Here is a 20605-nt window from a genome sequence, read left to right as displayed (position 1 = left end):
AAATTGAACAGATAGCATGACCAAATCAACGGACACCAGTAAGAAAAGAAGCAGAAGATATTTTACTAGTTGTCTATCCTTGAAGGTTCAGCATTGGTCATAGAAACATATAGCATTGGACGCATCCAAGAAAATCATGAAAAGCTAAAGATATTTTTGATTCACCACATGTACGCTATTCATGACAAGCATGTAAAGTGAATGCAAATGATAAAGAATGAAATATTGTATTATTTGTCCTTTTTATTCTTTCCATTACCACAAAATTCATCCATTATATGAAAAGGAAACCAATAACAACTTTATAATCAAAACCCTTAACCAATCACTTGACTGAGTTGACTCTCAATCATAGACTTTGCCAATATTGTGTCAGTATGTTATTCTGACAGGAAAGAAAGTGCAAATACTTTGACTTTTATGGAAAATGAGAAAAGAAAAGCAAGATTACCTGAGAGGCTGCAAGCCACTGAATCATACACTTCACTTCAGGGTCTCCACCAAAAGCTCCACAACCCCAATTTCCAGTTGCTATACCAACACCTTCCATGGCATGTGATACACATCCGCTTTCAGACTTCTCACTACAAGATTTTGTATCCTGCTCCCCACCACTACATGCTTTTGTAGGAGCAGAAGAAGCTGAAACCTCAGAATTTGTCTCAAAACAGCAAGTAGAAAGTGGAGCCCTGTTTGAAACAGGCATGTCCAACCTGATAGGTGAACTGTCATCTGATACCTGCAGAAGGGCCAACAGACATCAGCAATGCTGGGGTTGTTTTCATCTTTATTAGAAGCCATTGATCTTATCACTCATTGCAGCACATGCTCAGAACAAATAGAATAAAGAAGTATGACGTGTTTAGCATATAGAGTTAGCATTATCCAAATATCTGTGTGGACACGTTTGGTCCATAAAAAAGTATGAAACAATCAATATGCACAGGTGACAGGTTGATCTTGTTATACCATAAAGAAACTCAATAACATCAAAAGCTACAATAAAAACATGACCATGTCTTCCACGATGCTTTCTAAGAGGATTGGTTCAGCATCAAGTGCAACACTACTGCCATCCAGATCAGACTGGCTTGTGAAAAATGCATCCTCATGGGAATAACTGTGGTACTGTTGACATTTTGATTGATCCATGAATCCACAGAATGCCTTATTTGTTTCCCTACAGAGAAAATCATTCAATAGAATTATAGGCTTAGCCATATGAAGAAAAGGAAAAAAAAAATTGGTTAAGAGTCTAAGACTTATAAAGCAAGACAAGAACCAAATCATTTCTTGAATCACTTGGCAAGCGAAAAGAGGGAAAAAGGGCACTTGAACACAACTAAAACTTAAAATAACTATGGCGAATGCATCAAAGAAATATACATATATTTTTGGCAGTTGTTGAGGACAAACATAAATTCTCCATAGTTATTTTCTCTTAGAAAAGAACGATACCAAACTGTCCTTTTCATACAAGATATGCATGTCTAGCAGTCTAACAGCCAACTCTAGCACTACTGGTGATGCTTTCACCGAGATTTTGAAAGGCATGAGACAGAGTCAAGGCAGTTTGGTCCCAAGGTGAAGTGGAAAATCTTAGGCCTTAAGGTGGTTGTGGGATGGGGCTCAATTTTTATTTTATTTATCAAAATAATATTTTTTTTGAAAATATTCGAATAGACTCAAGTATATTATTTCTTTGGGGTTGAGATCCTATACTTGAGCTTTATTTTCTCCATTTATGGTAATAAATGCAATTCAAATTAAAAAAGCTCACTTTGAGGCATATACATTGAGTTGACTCGGTTGAGGTGTAAGCCTTAATAGAGGAAAGCAACTTTAGAGTCATCATTTTGACCACGTAATAAAAATATATTCATGAGCTGAAAAAATGACTGGTTGATAACTATATTAGACCATTTATAAGTGCATTAAGACAACCCATCTATGTCAAACAGACACTTCAATTAGAACTTGTCTCCTGTGTTGACAAAATAGAACATGATACTAGACACACCACAACACTTCATGAACACAGTTAAACCTATATCGAACACACTCAACAAAGAGCTCAATTGATTTCATTTTCTGATCTTGACTAATTTATCCTTTTATGTTTTTCGATTTTTTCTTTTAAAATTTGTCAATGATTATATTGCATTTCAATTTTCAACATACATCTGATACTTAATGAATGTAACAATAAGAATTTAGAATTGTTGTTCAAGAATTTGCAGTTAAGATACAAGCAAACAGTTTGCTATAAAAATATACCTAAGAAGGTGTTTAATCTCATATTGTTTTACACCTGGTCTAGATAATGCATCGATTGCAACAATCCTTGTTTTCCTCCTGCCTTGTGCATCTTTAGCTTTCTGATCAAGACAGCTTCCAGAAAAAAGGAAAGTTGAGGAATAACTGCATCATGTAAAACACAAAATATGAGCAAAGGATTCAGAGAGACCACTAGGAAAGAGAGAAAAGAGCAATTCAAGTCAATGATCGGGCAAGAAAATGTTAAAAAAACTACACAGGACACAATATGCAATAAAAAGAATCACCGCACAATAGCAGTGTGACTTGTATTCCCATGTCACATTTCTTTTCGGAAATAACTTCCAAGAAAAGCACTGCATACAAATATCTATGCAACAAGAAAAAATTTAAAACAACAACAACTACGCCTTCATCCCAAAACAATTGGGGTCGGCGATATGAACCAAAAAAGAAAATCATTCTGGGTCTTCCACATGAATCCTTCTCCTCCAATCATTTATATCCAATGTCATGTCCTCGGTGAGGTTCAAAGCATTCATATCCTTTCCTATCATCTTCATCCAAGTTTTCTTAGGCCTACCCCGACCTCTTTTAACTAATATATTTTCCCATTTCTCCATCCTTCTAACTGGAGCATCATTAGGCCTTCGCCGAATATGTCCAAACCACCGTAAACGATTCTCTCTCATCTTATTTTCAATGGATGCAACGCCTACCTTCTTACGTATCTGCTCGTTTCGAATCTTATCTTTTATTGTATTTTCACACATCCATCTAAGCATACGCATCTCAGCTACACTCATTTTTTGAATATGATGTCTCTTGGCAGCCCAACATTCCGTACCATATAGTAAAGCGGGCCTAATTGTCGTCCTATAAAACTTTCCCTTCAACCGCAATGGCATTCTACGATCGCACAACACTCCAAAATTTAAAACAAATAAAAAAATTAGCAAAGACATTAGAGGAAGGACTTCAAGAAAAGCAAACAGAAAATAAACAGAGAAAAGAAATTTCAATTCACAATCAAGAACTATGTTAATTAACTACAGGATGTAGTAAATTAGCAGCAGCAACCTTAGACTTTCATTCATTTCATGAGGACATGCTCTACGCTATCCATTTCAATCTGCATACGAGACTGCAAAGAGGACACCTATCTTTTCTTGAGTTATGGTCTCACTTATTTCAAAACCCTCATGTTAAAATTGTATTTCGAAGTGAGCCACTCACAAAGATGCATTTCAACAGTCAAGCTATGGTGGAAGATAGCAAATGATCATGTGAAGCTTTGTAGGCACTAAGGATCTTGAATATATTTGTCTGTACCAACTCTTTTTATATAAACATTGGAGAAATTTATGTCTGTGTGTGTCAGAAAGACTATGCATGACAGAAGTTTCGAACAACTTGGCTCAGAACTCACCAAATCCTCAATCATCACACTTAACAAATTCCTAAGTAGTAAAAGAACTAAGTTTCTTTACAAGCTTGTGGAGGTTGAGGTGGATCTTAGATTGCTAAAGACTTGGCAGACCTGTTGGTTCAACCAAGTTGATAAGCACAAATTCATGATTCAATATATAGATAAATAGCATGATGCCTTTAGAATCTAGTCTTTTGCAACCAATACCAATATTCTGCTTTGGAGTGTTTAGCTATATACTGCATGAGTAGATAAAGACTAAACAAAACTAAAAGAAGCATGAGCAGAGAAAAAGATGATACGGAACATGATACAGTATCAAGCATACACATCCATAGATCAATCATGCAGATAAAAGAACTCAGCAAAAAGTGTTTACAGTAGCATCTTATTACAGAAACACATTTGAGGCTTTGAGCCTTATTGCATCGTACCAAAACAATATTATCTTTCATCACTTTCTTTGCAAAGTTTAGACTGTTCTACTAGAATATTTTGACACAAGCAGGCCATTTTAACTTGAGTTAATGAATAACAAGTAAATCAAGTTTTAAATTTTGCAAAATGTGATGAAACAGATTTCAAGGAATTTGAATGCAAAAGAAATATAGGAATTAATGACAAATGCAAGATGAACTAACCCTGTATAGTTTGAGAATCTCTGAATGCCAACAATCTCTATAGCCTCATTGTCTGCCATGGAAGGCAAGAAAAGCATTCCCGCGATTAATTCAGGATTTATCATGAAACGGATCTCTTCCTACATCAGAATCATTTCTGTCAAGGACAAACATTTTTTAAAAGAAATCAATACTAACAAATGAAGCAGTGGAAAATAAAAGAAACTAAATAACAATTCACAGGTTTAAGAAAAGAATGACAGACTAGCTTCATACTGAATAGATTGCAGCATAGTGAACCAAATAATTTGTTGTACGACCAGATTGCAATACCACAACCATTTATTTAAAAGAACACACCCTCAAGGTAAGATGCAGCTTCAAGTTCATCACTCAATGCAGCAACTAGCAACCACTAATAATGACCAACAAATAAAAACACGTAAACAAACATATCTGCAATAGCTAACTAGAGATCATGACTGGATATCCATGTCCCATAGGTACAGCTATAGGTAGAGGGATGCAACCATTTTTGTGGAGTTTCTGGCTAGATTAGTGTCAAAAGGACCATGGTATCATAGTTAAAATGGAGTATCTACGTGAGATGGCTGAATAGGGAAGAATCCACACATGATATGTGATTGCCACAAGGCAACACCCTGAAGAGAAATAGTAAGCTCATCTATCATGAAATGGAGGGGAAAATGCAAGATAATGACATACTATGGTGGCAACAAAATAGTGTTTATGCAGTTATTTCAAGTAATTACATTATTAGGATTATGTCTTGAATTGAATTGTCATCTTTCAGTTCCAATATTGGGTTGAATTTCACTGCATAATAATGTCATGATATAGGGAACTTTAGGCAGATAGTGCAAAAGAATTTTATGTCAGCGATTCTTTATCAAACTTGCTTTTGGATAAAGGATGTAAATAACTTTCGGATGGAGTTGCTCTAAGTGTTTGCAAGCCTAAATAATATATAGATTTACAAATCTATAAATATACATGCATGCATATATGGATATTTATATGGATATTTATATGTGTATTGTCAACTTCCACAGCTTTATGTGGATGTAAACAAGTTCAAAATTTTTTTTGCCCCTAACAAATTAAAAAACTTCATAACAACTGTTAAAATATATGTAATTCATATATATGTATATATTTATATACATATATATTTGTATAATCTAAAATACCCGATAGGGGTATTTTAGTCATTTCACAAGTACCCGATAGGGGTACTTGTTTCTTTTCTTTCTTTTTGTATTTTTTCTTTTTTATTTTTTATCTTTTATTTTTTTTGGTTTTTTGTCCACCTAATAGGGGCCCCACCATGGAGTCGATGGGGCCCCCAACGGTCACATTTGTGACCGTTGGGGGCTCCCAACGACTCCATGGGAGCCCCTAGGTGGCTCTTCTTTTAAGGCCATATGGCCACTCCTCCCCTCCTTCTTTTGTGTATAAATAGGGGTGAACCCCTCTTGTATTTTTCACTCTTGAGAGTTCTCTCTCTTTCAATAAGAGGCATTTATATTTTTATGTTGTGTTGTCTCCTTTGGGTTTGGGTATTAGCCCTTGTTGTTTGTTCATTAGTGGATGTTGTAAGTGCTTAGAGCACTCTTTACTTTTCCGCATATTTCATTACATGGTATCAAAGCCTTGTGTATGCTCTTCTTCTTAATATAGCTAGTTGTGTAGCTATATTTGTTTTTTTGTTGGTTCTCTCTTCTTTTATCCTTTTAAGTGTGATTATTATGGAAGGAGAACAAAAGATTGATCTCTCCTTCAAGCTCAATGGATCCAACTACATGATGTGGGCCGCCGCCATGGAAAACAACCTCAAAGGGAAAAAGCTTTGGGGATACGTTATGGGCACCATTCCGGAACCACAACTCCAACTAACTAAGATGGAAGGCGATCAAGAAAAAGCTCTTGAAGAAGATGCCCGCATGAAGGCCATTGAAGATCACCAATCTAAAATAGAAGATTGGGAAAGTAAGCATGCCAAGATTCTTGCTTGGTTCATGAACAATGTGGAGCTTAAGATTTGCGCTAACATTGCCAAATTTCGGATGGCAAATGAAGCATGGTTCTTCATGAAAGGTATGTTTACCCAAAAAGACCTTGCTCGTCAATTCTTTCTTCAAGAAAAAATCCGGACTATCAAACAAGGAGAAATGAGTGTTAGGGACTACTTTAGCACTCTTGGCCCTCTATGGGATGAGTTATCCTTGCTAGAACCAAAATGGGTTTCTAGTATAGATGTGGAATTAAGGAGAGAACAAATGGAAAAAGAACACTTTTTCCAATTTTTACATGGGCTTAGGCCCGAGTATGAACAAGTTAGATCCTCCCTCCTACATAGATCAAAGTCTCTTCCTTTGGAAGATGCCATTGCCGAAATATGCCAAGAAGAAACCCGTCTTGGCATGATTAAAGGAGGAAATGATGTCTTGGCCGTATCAAAACCCGACAACCATATGAAAACCTACAAACCTCCTCATTTTGGAAGGCAAAATAACTATAATGGCAACTATAGAAAAGTCATTTGCCATCATTGTCAAGAACCGGATCATATAAGACCTAATTGCCCTAAGTTGAATGAAGCACCAAAAAATAAAGTTGCTTCCGTTGAAGAAGCCACTCAAAAGAAAGAGGAAGCAATCAAAGGAACGGACTCTTTTTCTCTTGCTCAACTATCGAAGGCACTACAAACTCTACTCAAGATTCCATCAACTTCGGGTGCCGCCGTAGCTTCTTCCTCTCCTCCAGGTATGTCGTCTTGGATCCTTGACTCTGGAGCTTCCTTTCATATGACCCCCCTTGAAAATGAGCTTTCTGATTTATGTAATAATTATAAAAACTCCTATGTTTCAACTGTCGATGGTACATCTTTACAAGTAAAAAGTTTTGGAACTTTAAACTTTTCAAAAGACTTCTTTGTGTCAAACGTGAGAGTTGTACCTCAACTTAATTTAAATCTCCTCTCTGTTGCTCAAATATGCGATCATGGATGTAAAATCTCCTTCTCAACTAAGGATTGCTCTATACAGGATCTCTGGTCCGGGAAGCTGATTGGGCAAGGCCATAGAAGGGGAGATCTCTATTACATGAGCAACTTGAAACTCCCCATTAACTCTTTTTGTAACCATGTCCAAGATAAAAATATTGATATTTGGCATCAAAGACTTGGACATCCAAGTTTCTCAAAAATGTACTCCTTTCCATTTGGAAAGAAATTTTGTAATGAGAAACATTTTGTTTGCAAGAATTGTATTTTTGGCAAAATGAAATCTACTCCTTTTCCAAACCGAACTTTTGTGTCCAAAAGACCTTTTGAGTTAGTCCATTCGGATGTTTGGGGTCCTTCCCCCGTCATGTCTAAAGGAGGGTACTCCTATTATGTCACTTTCATCGATGACTACACTAGGTATGTATGGATTTACTTTCTCAATTTAAAATCCGAAGTCTTTGAGTTCTTCAAAAAATTTCATATGATAGTTAAAAATCAATTTTCAAGTAATATCTCTACTCTTAGATCTGATTCGGGTGGAGAATATTTATCAAATGAATTTCAAAACTATTTAGAAGTAAATGGAATTTGTCATCAAAGATCGTGTCCTAGGACTCCCCAACAAAACGGCTTGGCCGAAAGAAAGCATAGACATATCATGGAAACCACTAGGACACTTCTTATTTTCAAAGAAATTCCAAAGAATTTTTGGGCCGAAGCGGCCTTAACCTCAACTTACTTAATAAATAGAATGATATCTTCATCCTTACAGAATACATCTCCATACGAAAAACTATTTGAAAGAACACCAGACTTCAATAGATTAAGAGTTTTTGGATGCAAATGTTTTGTCCTTACTCATAAACGGGACAAATTATCTCCTAAAGCTATTGAATGCGTTTTCTTGGGTTATGGAGAAAATCAAAAGGGTTTTAGATGTTTTGACTTGAAAAATAACAAACTCTATGTATCCAAAGATGTAACATTTTTGGAAAATGAGAATGGTTTTGTGAAAACTAAAGATATTGACGAAAGTGAATATACTTTTTTATTTGATCTTCTATCTCAAGAAGATGAGACTCCTCAAGAAGAGGAAATCTCTAATGAGTCTTTGAATGACCTAGAGGAAATTCCTCTTGATAATGCTATAGATGAGAATAATAGACCAATCCAAACATATGTTAGGCGTGGTCAACAAACTCAAATAAGTGCCTTAGAAAAATACTCTCAAGGATCCAACATTGAAGAAACATCTTTAAGGAGATCCAGTCGGATCTCCAATCCTCCTAATAGGTTTGTTTCCTATGAGTCCTTAACTCCTAGATATAGAGCATGTCTAATTGCGTTGCATTCATTTCATGAACCTTCACACTATAATGAGGCCAAAAATATTCCCCAATGGGTTGAAGCCATGAACTTAGAGCTTAGTGCCCTTGAAAAAGCAAAAACTTGGGAAATAACTTCGTTACCCACTGGAAAGAAATCAATAGGATGTAGATGGGTCTTCAAAATTAAAACCAAGAGTGATGGTTCATTAGAACGTTATAAAGCACGATTAGTAGCTAAAGGATATGCTCAGGAATATGGTATAGATTATGAAGAAACCTTCGCACCTGTTGCTAGAATGACTAGTGTTAGGACTCTTATTGCTATTGCGTCAGTGAAAAAATGGCCTATCTATCAACTCGATGTTAAGAATGCTTTTCTAAATGGCGAATTAAATGAAGAAGTTTACATGGATCCCCCACCAGGAGTATGTATTGGTAAAAATAAAATTCTTAAACTTAAAAAGGCATTATATGGTTTAAAACAAGCCCCAAAGGCTTGGCATGATAGATTTAGTAATGTAATGACAAGTTTGAATTTTCGTTCATGTTATACTGACACTGCTTTGTTTGTGAAAAGTGCAGGGTCTTCAGTAGTTATTTTACTACTTTATGTTGATGATATGATCATCACAGGAAGTGATGAGAAAGGCATTAATGATATTAAAAAGGTTTTGAAAGAAAATTTTGATATGTCTGACCTTGAATTCTTAAGATATTTTTTAGGAATTGAAGTGGCGTACTCTCCTCGAGGGTACATTCTCTCTCAGATGAAACTTGCTGCTGACATCTGTTCCAAATCTGGTATTTCCGACGATAAGAAGACAGAAACCCCAGAAGTCATCAATGCAAAATTAAGGTTGGAAGATGGAACACCTCTCGAGGATCCTACTCCCTACCGGCAACTTGTTGGGTCTCTGACCTACTTATCCATCACACGGCCAGACATTGCTCATGCCGTTCACTCTGTCAGTCAATTTCAACATGCACCTACAACTGTGCACATGAGTGCAGTCTTAAGGATCGTCAGATATATCAAAAATACCATAACTAAGGGAGTTTTTCTTTCCTCTGCCTCATCCCTTGATTTAATTGCTTATACTGATGCAGATTGGGGAGGAAATCCCAATGACCGAGTCTCAACTACCGGATTTTGTGTTTTCTTAGGTGACTCTATGATTTCTTGGAGATGCAAGAAGCAACACAAAGTATCCTTGTCCTCAACGGAAGCCGAATATCGTGCTATGACCACTACAACCATGGAACTTGTGTGGTTAAAAAGCCTCCTCAGTGATATGGGCATTGTCATCTCTACTCCTTCGAAGCTGTGTTGCGACAACAAAAGCGCAATCTATATTGCAAGCAATCACACCTTCCATGAGCGTACTAAGCATATTGAGATGGACTGCCATTACGTTCGTGATGAATACCTAAGAGGAACCATAGCACTACCTTACGTCACATCAGAGTACCAGTTGGCGGACTTCTTCACTAAGACTCTTGCAGCTCCTCGGTTTTTGTTTCTTCTTAACAAGCTTTCGGTCATATCCCCGTAAAGCTTGAGGGAGGGTGTTAAAATATATGTAATTCATATATATGTATATATTTATATACATATATATTTGTATAATCTAAAATACCCGATAGGGGTATTTTAGTCATTTCACAAGTACCCGATAGGGGTACTTGTTTCTTTTCTTTCTTTTTGTATTTTTTCTTTTTTATTTTTTATCTTTTATTTTTTTTTGTTTTTTGTCCACCTAATAGGGGCCCCACCATGGAGTCGATGGGGCCCCCAACGGTCACATTTGTGACCGTTGGGGGCTCCCAACGACTCCATGGGAGCCCCTAGGTGGCTCTTCTTTTAAGGCCATATGGCCACTCCTCCCCTCCTCCTTTTGTGTATAAATAGGGGTGAACCCCTCTTGTATTTTTCACTCTTGAGAGTTCTCTCTCTTTCAATAAGAGGCATTTATATTTTTATGTTGTGTTGTCTCCTTTGGGTTTGGGTATTAGCCCTTGTTGTTTGTTCATTAGTGGATGTTGTAAGTGCTTAGAGCACTCTTTACTTTTCCGCATATTTCATTACAACAACCTCATGGCTCATGCATTAGTTGTCACCACCAAGGGTATTTACACAATTTTAGAATACGAGAGACACACAACATCACTACTACATCAAAAGGACACAAACGCATATGCAGAGACTCAATACATATAGGAGACACAAATACGCAATTTTTTTGAAAACCAAGGCATGAGAATACAGACTTTCTATTTTTCTAATTGATAAAAAATATATATTAAATATTTTATTATATAGAAACATACTTAGTATTGAAAATATTATTATAAATATTAAAATCATGTAGGTCATGTCATGATGTGTCACCTACACATAGGGGCCAACACAATGTAACCCTGTGACATAACATTATTAAAACACCGTTCATGGTGATAATTACCACATGAAATCACCATCATATTTTTAAATTTTTAGGGATAAAGAAAATCTAGTGAACTATTAACCTCCACCTGAAGCTGTGGATGATGGCATATGTGATCAATGATTTTCTTATCATTTTAATAGGTAAAGAGAAAACCTGCACACAGCCTCGGCGAAGAGCACCACCACCAAGAAATTTATTGGCAAAATCTACTTCTAAAGCTTCATGCTGCTGATCTTCTATTTTACCTGTGTGCAGAACCTGAAAGGGAAGTTCTTACAGATCATTATGAAAAAGGCCAACCCTATAGATAGAGCATGGCATGATGATGTTGAAAAGGATGACATTATCAAAAACTGCCTCACAATAAACATCATGGGAAAAAATATCAAGACAGAAATCGTATGTAGTTTTCTAATAACTTTTGTTGCATTACATCAATCTTTTACCTTAAAAGGACATAGAGGAACACCAGAATTGCCCCAAGAATTAATTTCAGGATAAGGCACAGAAAGATGATTATTATTTAAAGAAAAGACTTTCCGCTCAAAGGAAACCAAACCCAGTGGCATGTTCGTGCATATCTGTTTGAAGTACTGCATAAGACACTTTATCTTGTTCTCCTGACTTGGGCTGCTACAGTGACAAAGGTCCCTGAAAAATGCACTTGTTTCATTGAATACAATGAATAGGTAATAATAATAATAATAATGATGATGATGATGATGATAACATCAACAATGACAACAATGATGATGATGACAACAATACCTCCAAATTGGAAATATGTAGCTTTACATCTAAAACACTTAGTTTCCGTGTCCAACAAGGAAACGTTAATCAATGGATGCACATTAGAGCTCGTATGGAAACAATACTGGAAGCAGAATTACCAAGGATGAAGTGGGTGAAGACCCTGAAGGATTTGAATGAAAAGATTGTAAACTGTACAATCAAAGAGATCCCACAGAAATTATTCTTACATATCAGACCTGCTTTAAGGTTATCATTGTGGATAAATGATGAGATCTGCAAGCCACCATCAGTTAAATGACACTCACAGCTCTGATTAGAAATGTTTCTGCATATCAGCAGCATCAGCAGCCTAAAACTAAAATGGACCATCGAGGAGAAACCAACTATGGAGATCCAGCAGTTGCATGTTTGACATGACACGAACCACTCATGCTGGTTTGTAGCAGAATTCCTAGCAGAGAAAAGGTCTTAAATTGATGAAAGTCCTGTAAGCATGCTACATATATTTGAATTGGTCGTTTTTATATGAGTAGGCTGCAATTATTCAAGTGAACACATGAGGATTAGATGCTCCTAATTGATGTCTAGGTGATGAAGAAAACCAATCCTAAAAGGCCACAGGGTTTCTGAAGAATGTTAAAACACCATGTGCTGTCTGAACTGTATTTGCCAGAACAGGTAGAAATAGAGGTAACTATAGCCTTAAGATTTGTGAAGCAGGAAATGTAAAGGAAACAATTCAACAAATCAAATGTGGGACAGGATTTGGACAAGGGAAGTGGAAAATGAAGGTGCATGGAAACAATAACTTTTAACAAATAGAAAGAGAGTATTGCATCAGTTATGTTAGCAAATCATTAAATCAGAACATAAGATGTAGACATGGAATCCAAATTAACTCTAGGATATTAAAACATTAGAATGGATCTTGCAGCAAGGCAGTAATTCACACATTGATCAATACAAATTGCAATGCAGGTGCATCTTACAAATTACAGAAAGCGACTGAATGTTGAAGCCTTTTAAGTTTTAACTTTGCAAAGGTTCAGCAAACAACCAGATAACACTGCACAAGATTGTATGGTTCAATTGTAAAAAAGATTTCCATTGAAGATGCACCCAAACCACAGAAGAAGTGCTCATACAATACATGAGAGTTTATATCGTTTCAGCATAAATGAAAAATCAATTAAGTCATGGAAAAAGGTGACATGCATATGAATATTCAGAAGTTCATAACTGGAAGAAGTTACCGTTCTCTTTTCTTTTTGGGTGTGTGTGTGTGTGGGGGGGGGGGGGGGGGGGGGGGGGATATAAAATTATTAATGCTATAAATGGCGATGAGAGGTCACCGGGAAATTTAGCAAAGATAGATAGCACATAACTGGAAGAAGTTAAGCACCTCCATTAGTATCTTGAAATTCAGAATTTCACTGAGCCATGGAAATAGGTAACATACGCAAATAAACAATTGAAGTTGATATTTTGGAGGCCCAAAGCATTCCGATTACCATTTGGAAACAGACAAAAGAACGAGCATGCAAGAAAAGCGCCAATCAGTTCCTGAAAAGCAACAAATTCATCTGAATTGGTTGAAACATATAGCAAAGCAAAAAAAAATGAAATTTATGACAATAATGACCAACCAATGACACAAGTATAGTCGATATTTGAAAACATAGAAATATCATTGTGACAATGAAAAAAAAATGAAAAAATGTAAATTTTTATGAAACTTCCGAAATAATGCCAATTTAAAAAATATCACACTATCATCAACATATTTTCAGAACTTCACTAAACCCCGTTATTTTATTTATTTTATTATCTTTTATATATTTATTTTTAAATGTTGAGATTTTCCAGAGATTTTAATTGATATCTATCAAAAAGAATCCCCAGATTTCACTTGACTAATATAGCCGAGACCTATCCCTATGAGACTAACAAATTCGTGAACCTAACAAATGTTCCACTACAAGAAGCATAGACAAGGTCATTGCTCCAATAGCTGCACATGTTAAGCTGAACTACAAATCTTTGGGCTAAACACAACTATGTGAAGTCTAAATGGAAATTCTTGAACAGATAACGTACAGCCAGTTTCGAAGACACTGCCATACCAAATATAGTTCAAATCAAATGTATATACAAGTCACAAAAAGAGATTTGAAGAGAATTGTTATACAAGAATTTACCCTAAAATCCAGCAAGATGGTATACACTTTAAATCCACATCATTTTGAATCTATACTCGGTAAAATCATGCTACTAGAATTCGTTTTTGGTAAAATTCGGTGAGTTCTTGCTTCAGTTGATGGATTACCGATGCAGTTTTGAGTCGGAAAAATCATTGCTCATTCAAAAAATGGATGGTACGAATTGGTTCCTCAGTAAGAATCAGCTGACTGTACGCTAACGTACTTGGAAGTTGGAACTGCCTCCCAATTGACTAGTTCGAGAGAAATCCCTATTTCTGAACATTCACTCGGCGCTTTCCAACTAAAAAACAAAACAAGCTAAACAAGCAGGAAGCACTATCAAGGAAAAAGAAGCAACCTGGCTAAGAAACACAACTCCTGCTTCTTGCGATCCCAGTATACGCAAGCGAGTACTAACTGAAGAATCACTATCGTCTTCCTCTTGATAGTGAGCCTCCAACAGAGACGGCAGACGTAACAACAAGGACGCCAGTGAAGGAAGAAACACTTCAAACCATCTTTTCGAATCAACAGGTGAAATCAACTGCATAAACTCAAAAAAATATCATATTTTTTTACCATAAAAGATAAGTTAACACTAAAGCACTACTGATTAGGAATAAAATGCTCAAAATTCCACGATCATGGCAATAAATCAGCCACACAAAAGACACCGAAATTCAACCGTGAACTCTGAGTGAATCTGAGAACGTCACCTCGTCGAAGTAGCGAACGTAGCCTTTTCCTGAGGACGAAGCCAAACGTTCTCCGGATAAACCGGTCTGGTGCCGGAGATCGACGATGGCGTCGAAGAGAACGTCGCCGGAGCCGACGTGGCTGTGGGCGGGGCCTCTGGAGAGGGCCTTGAGGGCTTCGAGGGCGAGGGGAGGCCAGCAGAGGGAGGAGGAGCGGAGGATCAAGGGCAATAACGGCATTATGGAATTCAAGTCTCCCATCTTCTTCCTCTTCTCCATTTCGCATCACAGGGAGAGACGATGGAGGGGAAAGGCTTCGGAGCTCGCTTTTGTTTCCCTTTCAAGTTTTTTGACTTTGGAAAAGACAGAACTACGATCCAATCCGAGAACCATACCCGTACCCGTGTCCAGCCGTGAGTAATTATCCCACATGGATATGAACCTGGATACAAGTGGGTCCGTTTAATAAACGGGTCGGATTTGGAAAAGATAATATCGGACTCAAACGGATTCGGATTGGAATCGGATAAGGAAAATAGCTTTAGGACCGGGTCTGACTTGACTTGTTTTATATATTTTAATATGATGAAAATAAAACATTAAAAAGATAATTAAAAATAAAAAGTACCACTTTTTGGATTAGGCAGACAAATAATGGGTTTTCTATAAGCTTAGTTTTACCAGACAAAACCCAAGTTTTTGCTAAACCGGGTTCTTTTTTTGAATTTATAACCTGAATAAATTGCACCTGGCACTAAGACCTGGTCGCACTGGCTCAGCCTGCTATACCTACGATCATCATGCTGGCAGCGTAAAACTCCAAAGCTAGGAACCCAGCCACCGAAACCGATGCTAAGCATTGGCTTGCACAGAGGAGCAACGCCCATGGGGATCAAACCTTGAATGCTCATCTAGCAGACAAGGCCCCACCCCACTACGCCCATGGGGATCAAACCGTATGTGAAGACTTGGTTGACCTTGTTTTATGCAACAATATTAGGTTGAGGGGTGATCCAGTCCAAATTGTCAAGGACCTTGCTCCAGATCCATTGCCCTTGTCAAGCAAAGTGGATCCTAGAGTAGAGGACCTTGATCCACACATAGTGGCCCGAATTGATCCATGTATGATATACACAGATCCAAATCCTTTATACCAAGTGATTTGGGTAGATCACAACATTACTACATAGCCAAATATTGAAGACCTAAATCCCAGCTCTATGGTCCAAGAAATTGATGATGACCCATTTCCTGCAGACTCAATCCAAGATCCATTATGCAGTGGGACACACCTTTAGGGTGTCACATCAGCATTTGTAGCATTTTTGGTTGGAAGAGTTATTTGATTTGAGGCATCACTTCATTCCTTATTTGAGATCCGAATCCAGTTCTACATTAGGCAGGGGGAAGCTTGAAGAAATCAAATCCAAAGAAGCACCAGATAGAGCAAAGCAAGTAGAACCGAACCTCACTTTGGAGAACCTGGACCCAAAGATGTCATTACGTGGACAGTTGGCCTTGGTGGGGCCCATAAGAATGTCGACCTCCCCTTGGGAGGATCTTGGTGGGCGTGTAGGAGGGAAAGAAAGACTAGAAATCGGTTCTCTAATTTTGATAAAGTCAAACAAGTCTTGTCTATTCTTACGTTGGGGCTTGGAGGGTGTTTTCTTAAAATAGACTAGACTAGAAAGGTTTATATATTCATAGTCTTAGACAAGTAGGGTGTACCTAAAAATAGCTCAAGTCATTTTTAGGTGGTACCCAATTTTGGTGTTAGGCTCTTAGTCTTATTTTTTGTTTTAGCTTGTAGTTTAATATTCAAAATTGTAACTTGTAGGGTTGTAAATAGCCTCTCATGGCCTATATATAGTCTTCATTTTTTGTATTTGAGCATGATTGAAAAATTAGAAAACCTTTTGCATCTCTCTTAAATTAGTTCTCTCTCTCTCTAAATCTCATCTCTTCCTCTTTTGCCCCCCAAACCCTCTTCCAAAATTGGGTCTCCTTCTTGACCTTGTTGTGAGTTCATTTCCTTGACTTATCTCTCTTTCACTAAGGACCAGCCTTTACTAGGGTGGTTGATTTGATCATTTCAAGTGGACCAAGGTTGCAGCTTAAGCCTACCTTTACCAAGGTGTTCAAGACCAAATTTGGTGGACTCAACCTTCAGTGGTGCATTTGTGTTCTCTGTTATTCCAGCTCAGTCCCAACCATGCCAACCTTAGTAGATCATTCCTAGTAAGCCTGCTCAAGTCCAATAAGTGGTCTCAACCCTTTCTCTTAGTCATGATCTAACAGTCAAGTCTGATGACTTGCATCAACAGGTCAACTACATAACTTTAAATATGATTTTTTTCATTCACATGTAAATTCATATGCAATAACATATGTAAACATTAGCAAACTCTACATGTCTACATCTATGTTTATGCACATGATTGCAGTGATTCTAAAATTCTAATGCATTATTTTTCTTGATTATTTAGACTCAACGGGTACAATATATGGTATAATTGTCCAGAAACAATCATAGGAGTATTTATTATGCTATGTATTTTATTCTCTCTCCTATGACTTAACTTGATCTATCTCAGTTGATCAATCCTGCAATGCAAACGATTGAAAGATGAACACAGAGTCCTCGTACTGACCCACACCTGCATATGCCACCCGAGCTAAAGCAAAAAGAAACATCTTTTTTTACTTTGCAAAGCTTTTGGCCCTACCATGTGGATCCTCTGAGTAGGCTTGTCCTCTATACCTTAGTGGGGCGGAGGATAAAGCACATATAGTCCTTCAACTCTCAAAATACCCTATAAGATTTGTACTGTATTTTTCTCTTTAAGAAAGATAAGAGATCGGGACAAACACTGTTATCTCATTGTGATAAGAACAAACCTAGTCATCTTTGAGAGCCCGACTTCACCGGTGCCCCAACTGAACCCATGGTCCTAAAGTTATCTTTATTATTAAGTCATAGGTCGCATTCCAGTGTCATTATCTCACAAGATAACCTTCTCATGCCTTCTTGCATGATTCAATAGTCCATGCCTTCATGCATGTCTTAAACAAATATGTTTTGATGCATGGTACATGTTATGATTCATTCATGCCCCTATGCATGGATCATTCAATTCAAATTCATATGCATGATATACTAATTGCATACATGGCATACATCACACGCAACATTTGCACAAACATTCAATTTTAGTCATGCAGTCATATCAATAACGTAATATTCAATTCAATAATGCATATGCATATATGTATCGATAAAAACACTTCATATTTCACTATCTAAAATCATGTCAAGAATAATCGCATGAACCGCGACAAAATAACACCTTTATAACTATACATTCAAATCATGCTCAGCATGATCTCCGAACTACAACATACTGTCATATATCCTTTATCGTGATGCATTTGCATCACATACACTTGCCACAAGTATCTACACATTTTGCACAATACTTTGCATTTTATGTGCGTGGCCTTTCTAGCCGCAAGTGATACTTAGCATTTAAGTATCATTTTTATTTTCTTTTGTACCTGCAAGACCTGCAAGACCATTCTCACATTGCAATACATATACTTCAAGCATTCCTATTAATAGAAATGAATGAATAAGGGCTTCTAATCACTTTTCATTTGCGAACGCAAATTATGCATGTGCATGTGCAAAAACCACACCTGCAATATGCGTGTTAACATGGTTAACTATGTACATTTATGCGCACTCAAATACATTTTTATGATGCAACACAACATAATAAAGAGTATGATTGCAAAGTGTATATAAACCACTTTAAAAAAGAGTTTTAAATATGCATATCCGACTTTTAAAAATATTTTTGAAGTCTTGTTCAAAATCGCATTTGAATATGAAATTCAGTCTCACTTAGGCATTTTACTGAACACTTAGCGTGCGACAAAAATCCCAAGGCAAGACTAAATTTTCAGATTTAAAACATGTTTAACAAAATTAAATAAGATATTCTAAGCATGCTAATAATATACACTTTACATTAAATAATTAAATATAAACATAATCAACTAATTGAGCATTTCAAAAACCTAATTCGCTAAACATGCTTCTATACTACGTGCTTAGGCAAACATAAAGCTAAACACATTAGATTAATATTACTTAACCTAATTATGGATTTTACAAATTTAATTTAGGAATCCTACATTTTTTATTTGATAAAATGAGTGGTGAAACCCAAAAATCCAAGAAGTTATGTGAAATCTACAATGAATTGATGCTTAGGCAATTCACCAAACACTTTGTGCGTGGCATACAACACCGAGCAGACACAATAAAAGTGATTCGGCTGGGGTGTTATCTCACTGACAGAGAGTGTTATAGTACTGCACATAAAACGAGAAAATGTCAAAATTTCATTCTGCACAAAAACCAACAAATAAATAAAAATGGGTAAACTGATTTCGCAAGAAACAAATTAAATAATATCAAAACAACAAACGTTGGACTGAACTACCGTGTTGGGTGTCTCATTTGTTTTGCATGCATTTCAAGACACTTCCACAGTGACGACATGAATCCTGAGGCACCCAATTTCAAAGGAAACTTGATCTTCATTAGAAAATTGATTCGAATGAGGAGATCGAAGAAGAAGAAGCTAACACGAGTGATCTCCACACTATTAAAAATAATAAAGACCACATACCTATGCACGCTAATGAGTGTGGAAATAGCACATATCTATTGGTGCACAATTTCCAATGCAAAGGAAAATGCATAAAGCCCAAGGAAACCTACATTAGGGTAATCAGTAAAGAGAACACACCCCAAAACGAAAAGAACTCAAAGAAAAAAAACATTGGAGAGAGAGGACTCACCTATCCATGCCAACAATGAGGTGAGAAGGCACCAAATGGCTGAGACATTATTCCCAATGCTGTAATTGGTACAAAAACCAAGAAAAATACCAATTAGTTAAAATCGGCTACGGTTTTTGCCCAAAAACAATGAAAAAATAGGGAAATGAAAGAGAGAAAGATGAGGAACTCACCTTCACAATGATGGCTTGATCCTTGGCATCAAACTTAGGCCAAAAATTTTGGCATGGAACCCTAGGCACACCGGCAAGAGGAAGAGAGAGGATGAGTTTTTCTCAAAACTCAAAGGAAGAAAAAGAGAAGAGAGAGTGTGTGTCAACCTCGATACGGAAGAAAGAAAGGAGATAAGTGGCTGGGGTGCCCTTAGGGATGGCAGTGGACTGAGGGAAAGTGGGGCATCACCTTGCCTCACCCCGTTTGGACCGGGGATGAAGGGTATGAAACGAGGATGGAGGCGGGGATGAAGGTTAAAATCCATCCCCGTTCGGGGATGGACTTACACTTTTCCCCGCCCCGCCACGATCCTTGCCCCGCCCCGCCCCATCCCCAGTCCTTCTAAAGGATGGAAATAGACTACAGAGAAATGGGGCCCCGCTCCGCCTCATCCTCGTTTGAACCGGGGGTGGAGGACATGAAACGAGGATGAAGGCGGGGGTGGAGGTTAAAATCCATCCTCGTGCGGGGATGGAGGTGGGGATGGAGGTTCTAATCTTGAGACAGGGTGGGGGTGGAGACCCTATCCCCCGCCCCGGTCCATTGCCATCCCTAGTTGCCCTAGTGAGCCCCACCTAGCCCCTTAGGCACAAATCCCAAATGGGTTCCTATTTGGATCCATTTTGGATCCAAATAGCCCCAAACACCTAATATCGATTTTAAAACATAGAAAAATAAAAAACTAAAATCAATTAAGATTATATTTATCCAAATATTGTCTAAAGCCCCATCTATAGTTAAATAT

At 37.3% G+C, this 20605-nt stretch overlaps 1 protein-coding gene across 2 annotated transcripts in view; it reads right to left on the bottom strand.

Annotated features, from left to right (window-relative positions):
- Positions 1-20605, bottom strand: part of LOC149836951 (poly(ADP-ribose) glycohydrolase 1-like) — a 32798-nt gene that overhangs the window by 3239 nt on the left and 8954 nt on the right. The window contains exons 1-9 of one of the 2 annotated variants that reach the window (XM_090005692.1): positions 14800-15068; positions 14442-14627; positions 13342-13445; positions 11576-11780; positions 11283-11387; positions 4348-4466; positions 2278-2421; positions 1015-1180; positions 452-739 (exon numbers count right to left, since the gene is read on the bottom strand). In XM_090005692.1, the coding sequence (XP_089861818.1) occupies positions 452-739; positions 1015-1180; positions 2278-2421; positions 4348-4466; positions 11283-11387; positions 11576-11780; positions 13342-13445; positions 14442-14627; positions 14800-15057 (1575 nt within the window). In that variant the 5' untranslated portion in view covers positions 15058-15068. Of the gene's footprint in view, positions 1-451; positions 740-1014; positions 1181-2277; positions 2422-4347; positions 4467-11282; positions 11388-11575; positions 11781-13341; positions 13446-14441; positions 14628-14799; positions 15069-20605 lie in introns of those variants that run through there. The other variant, XM_090005693.1, reaches the window with a different exon arrangement.

The sequence above is a fragment of the Nuphar pumila genome, chromosome 5 (assembly GCF_984573655.1).
Source record: "Nuphar pumila chromosome 5, dmNupPumi1.hap1.1, whole genome shotgun sequence".
NCBI lineage: Eukaryota > Viridiplantae > Streptophyta > Magnoliopsida > Nymphaeales > Nymphaeaceae > Nuphar > Nuphar pumila.
The sequence above is the reverse complement of the archived record's forward strand: the minus strand, read 5'-3'. Positions and strand labels throughout refer to the sequence as shown.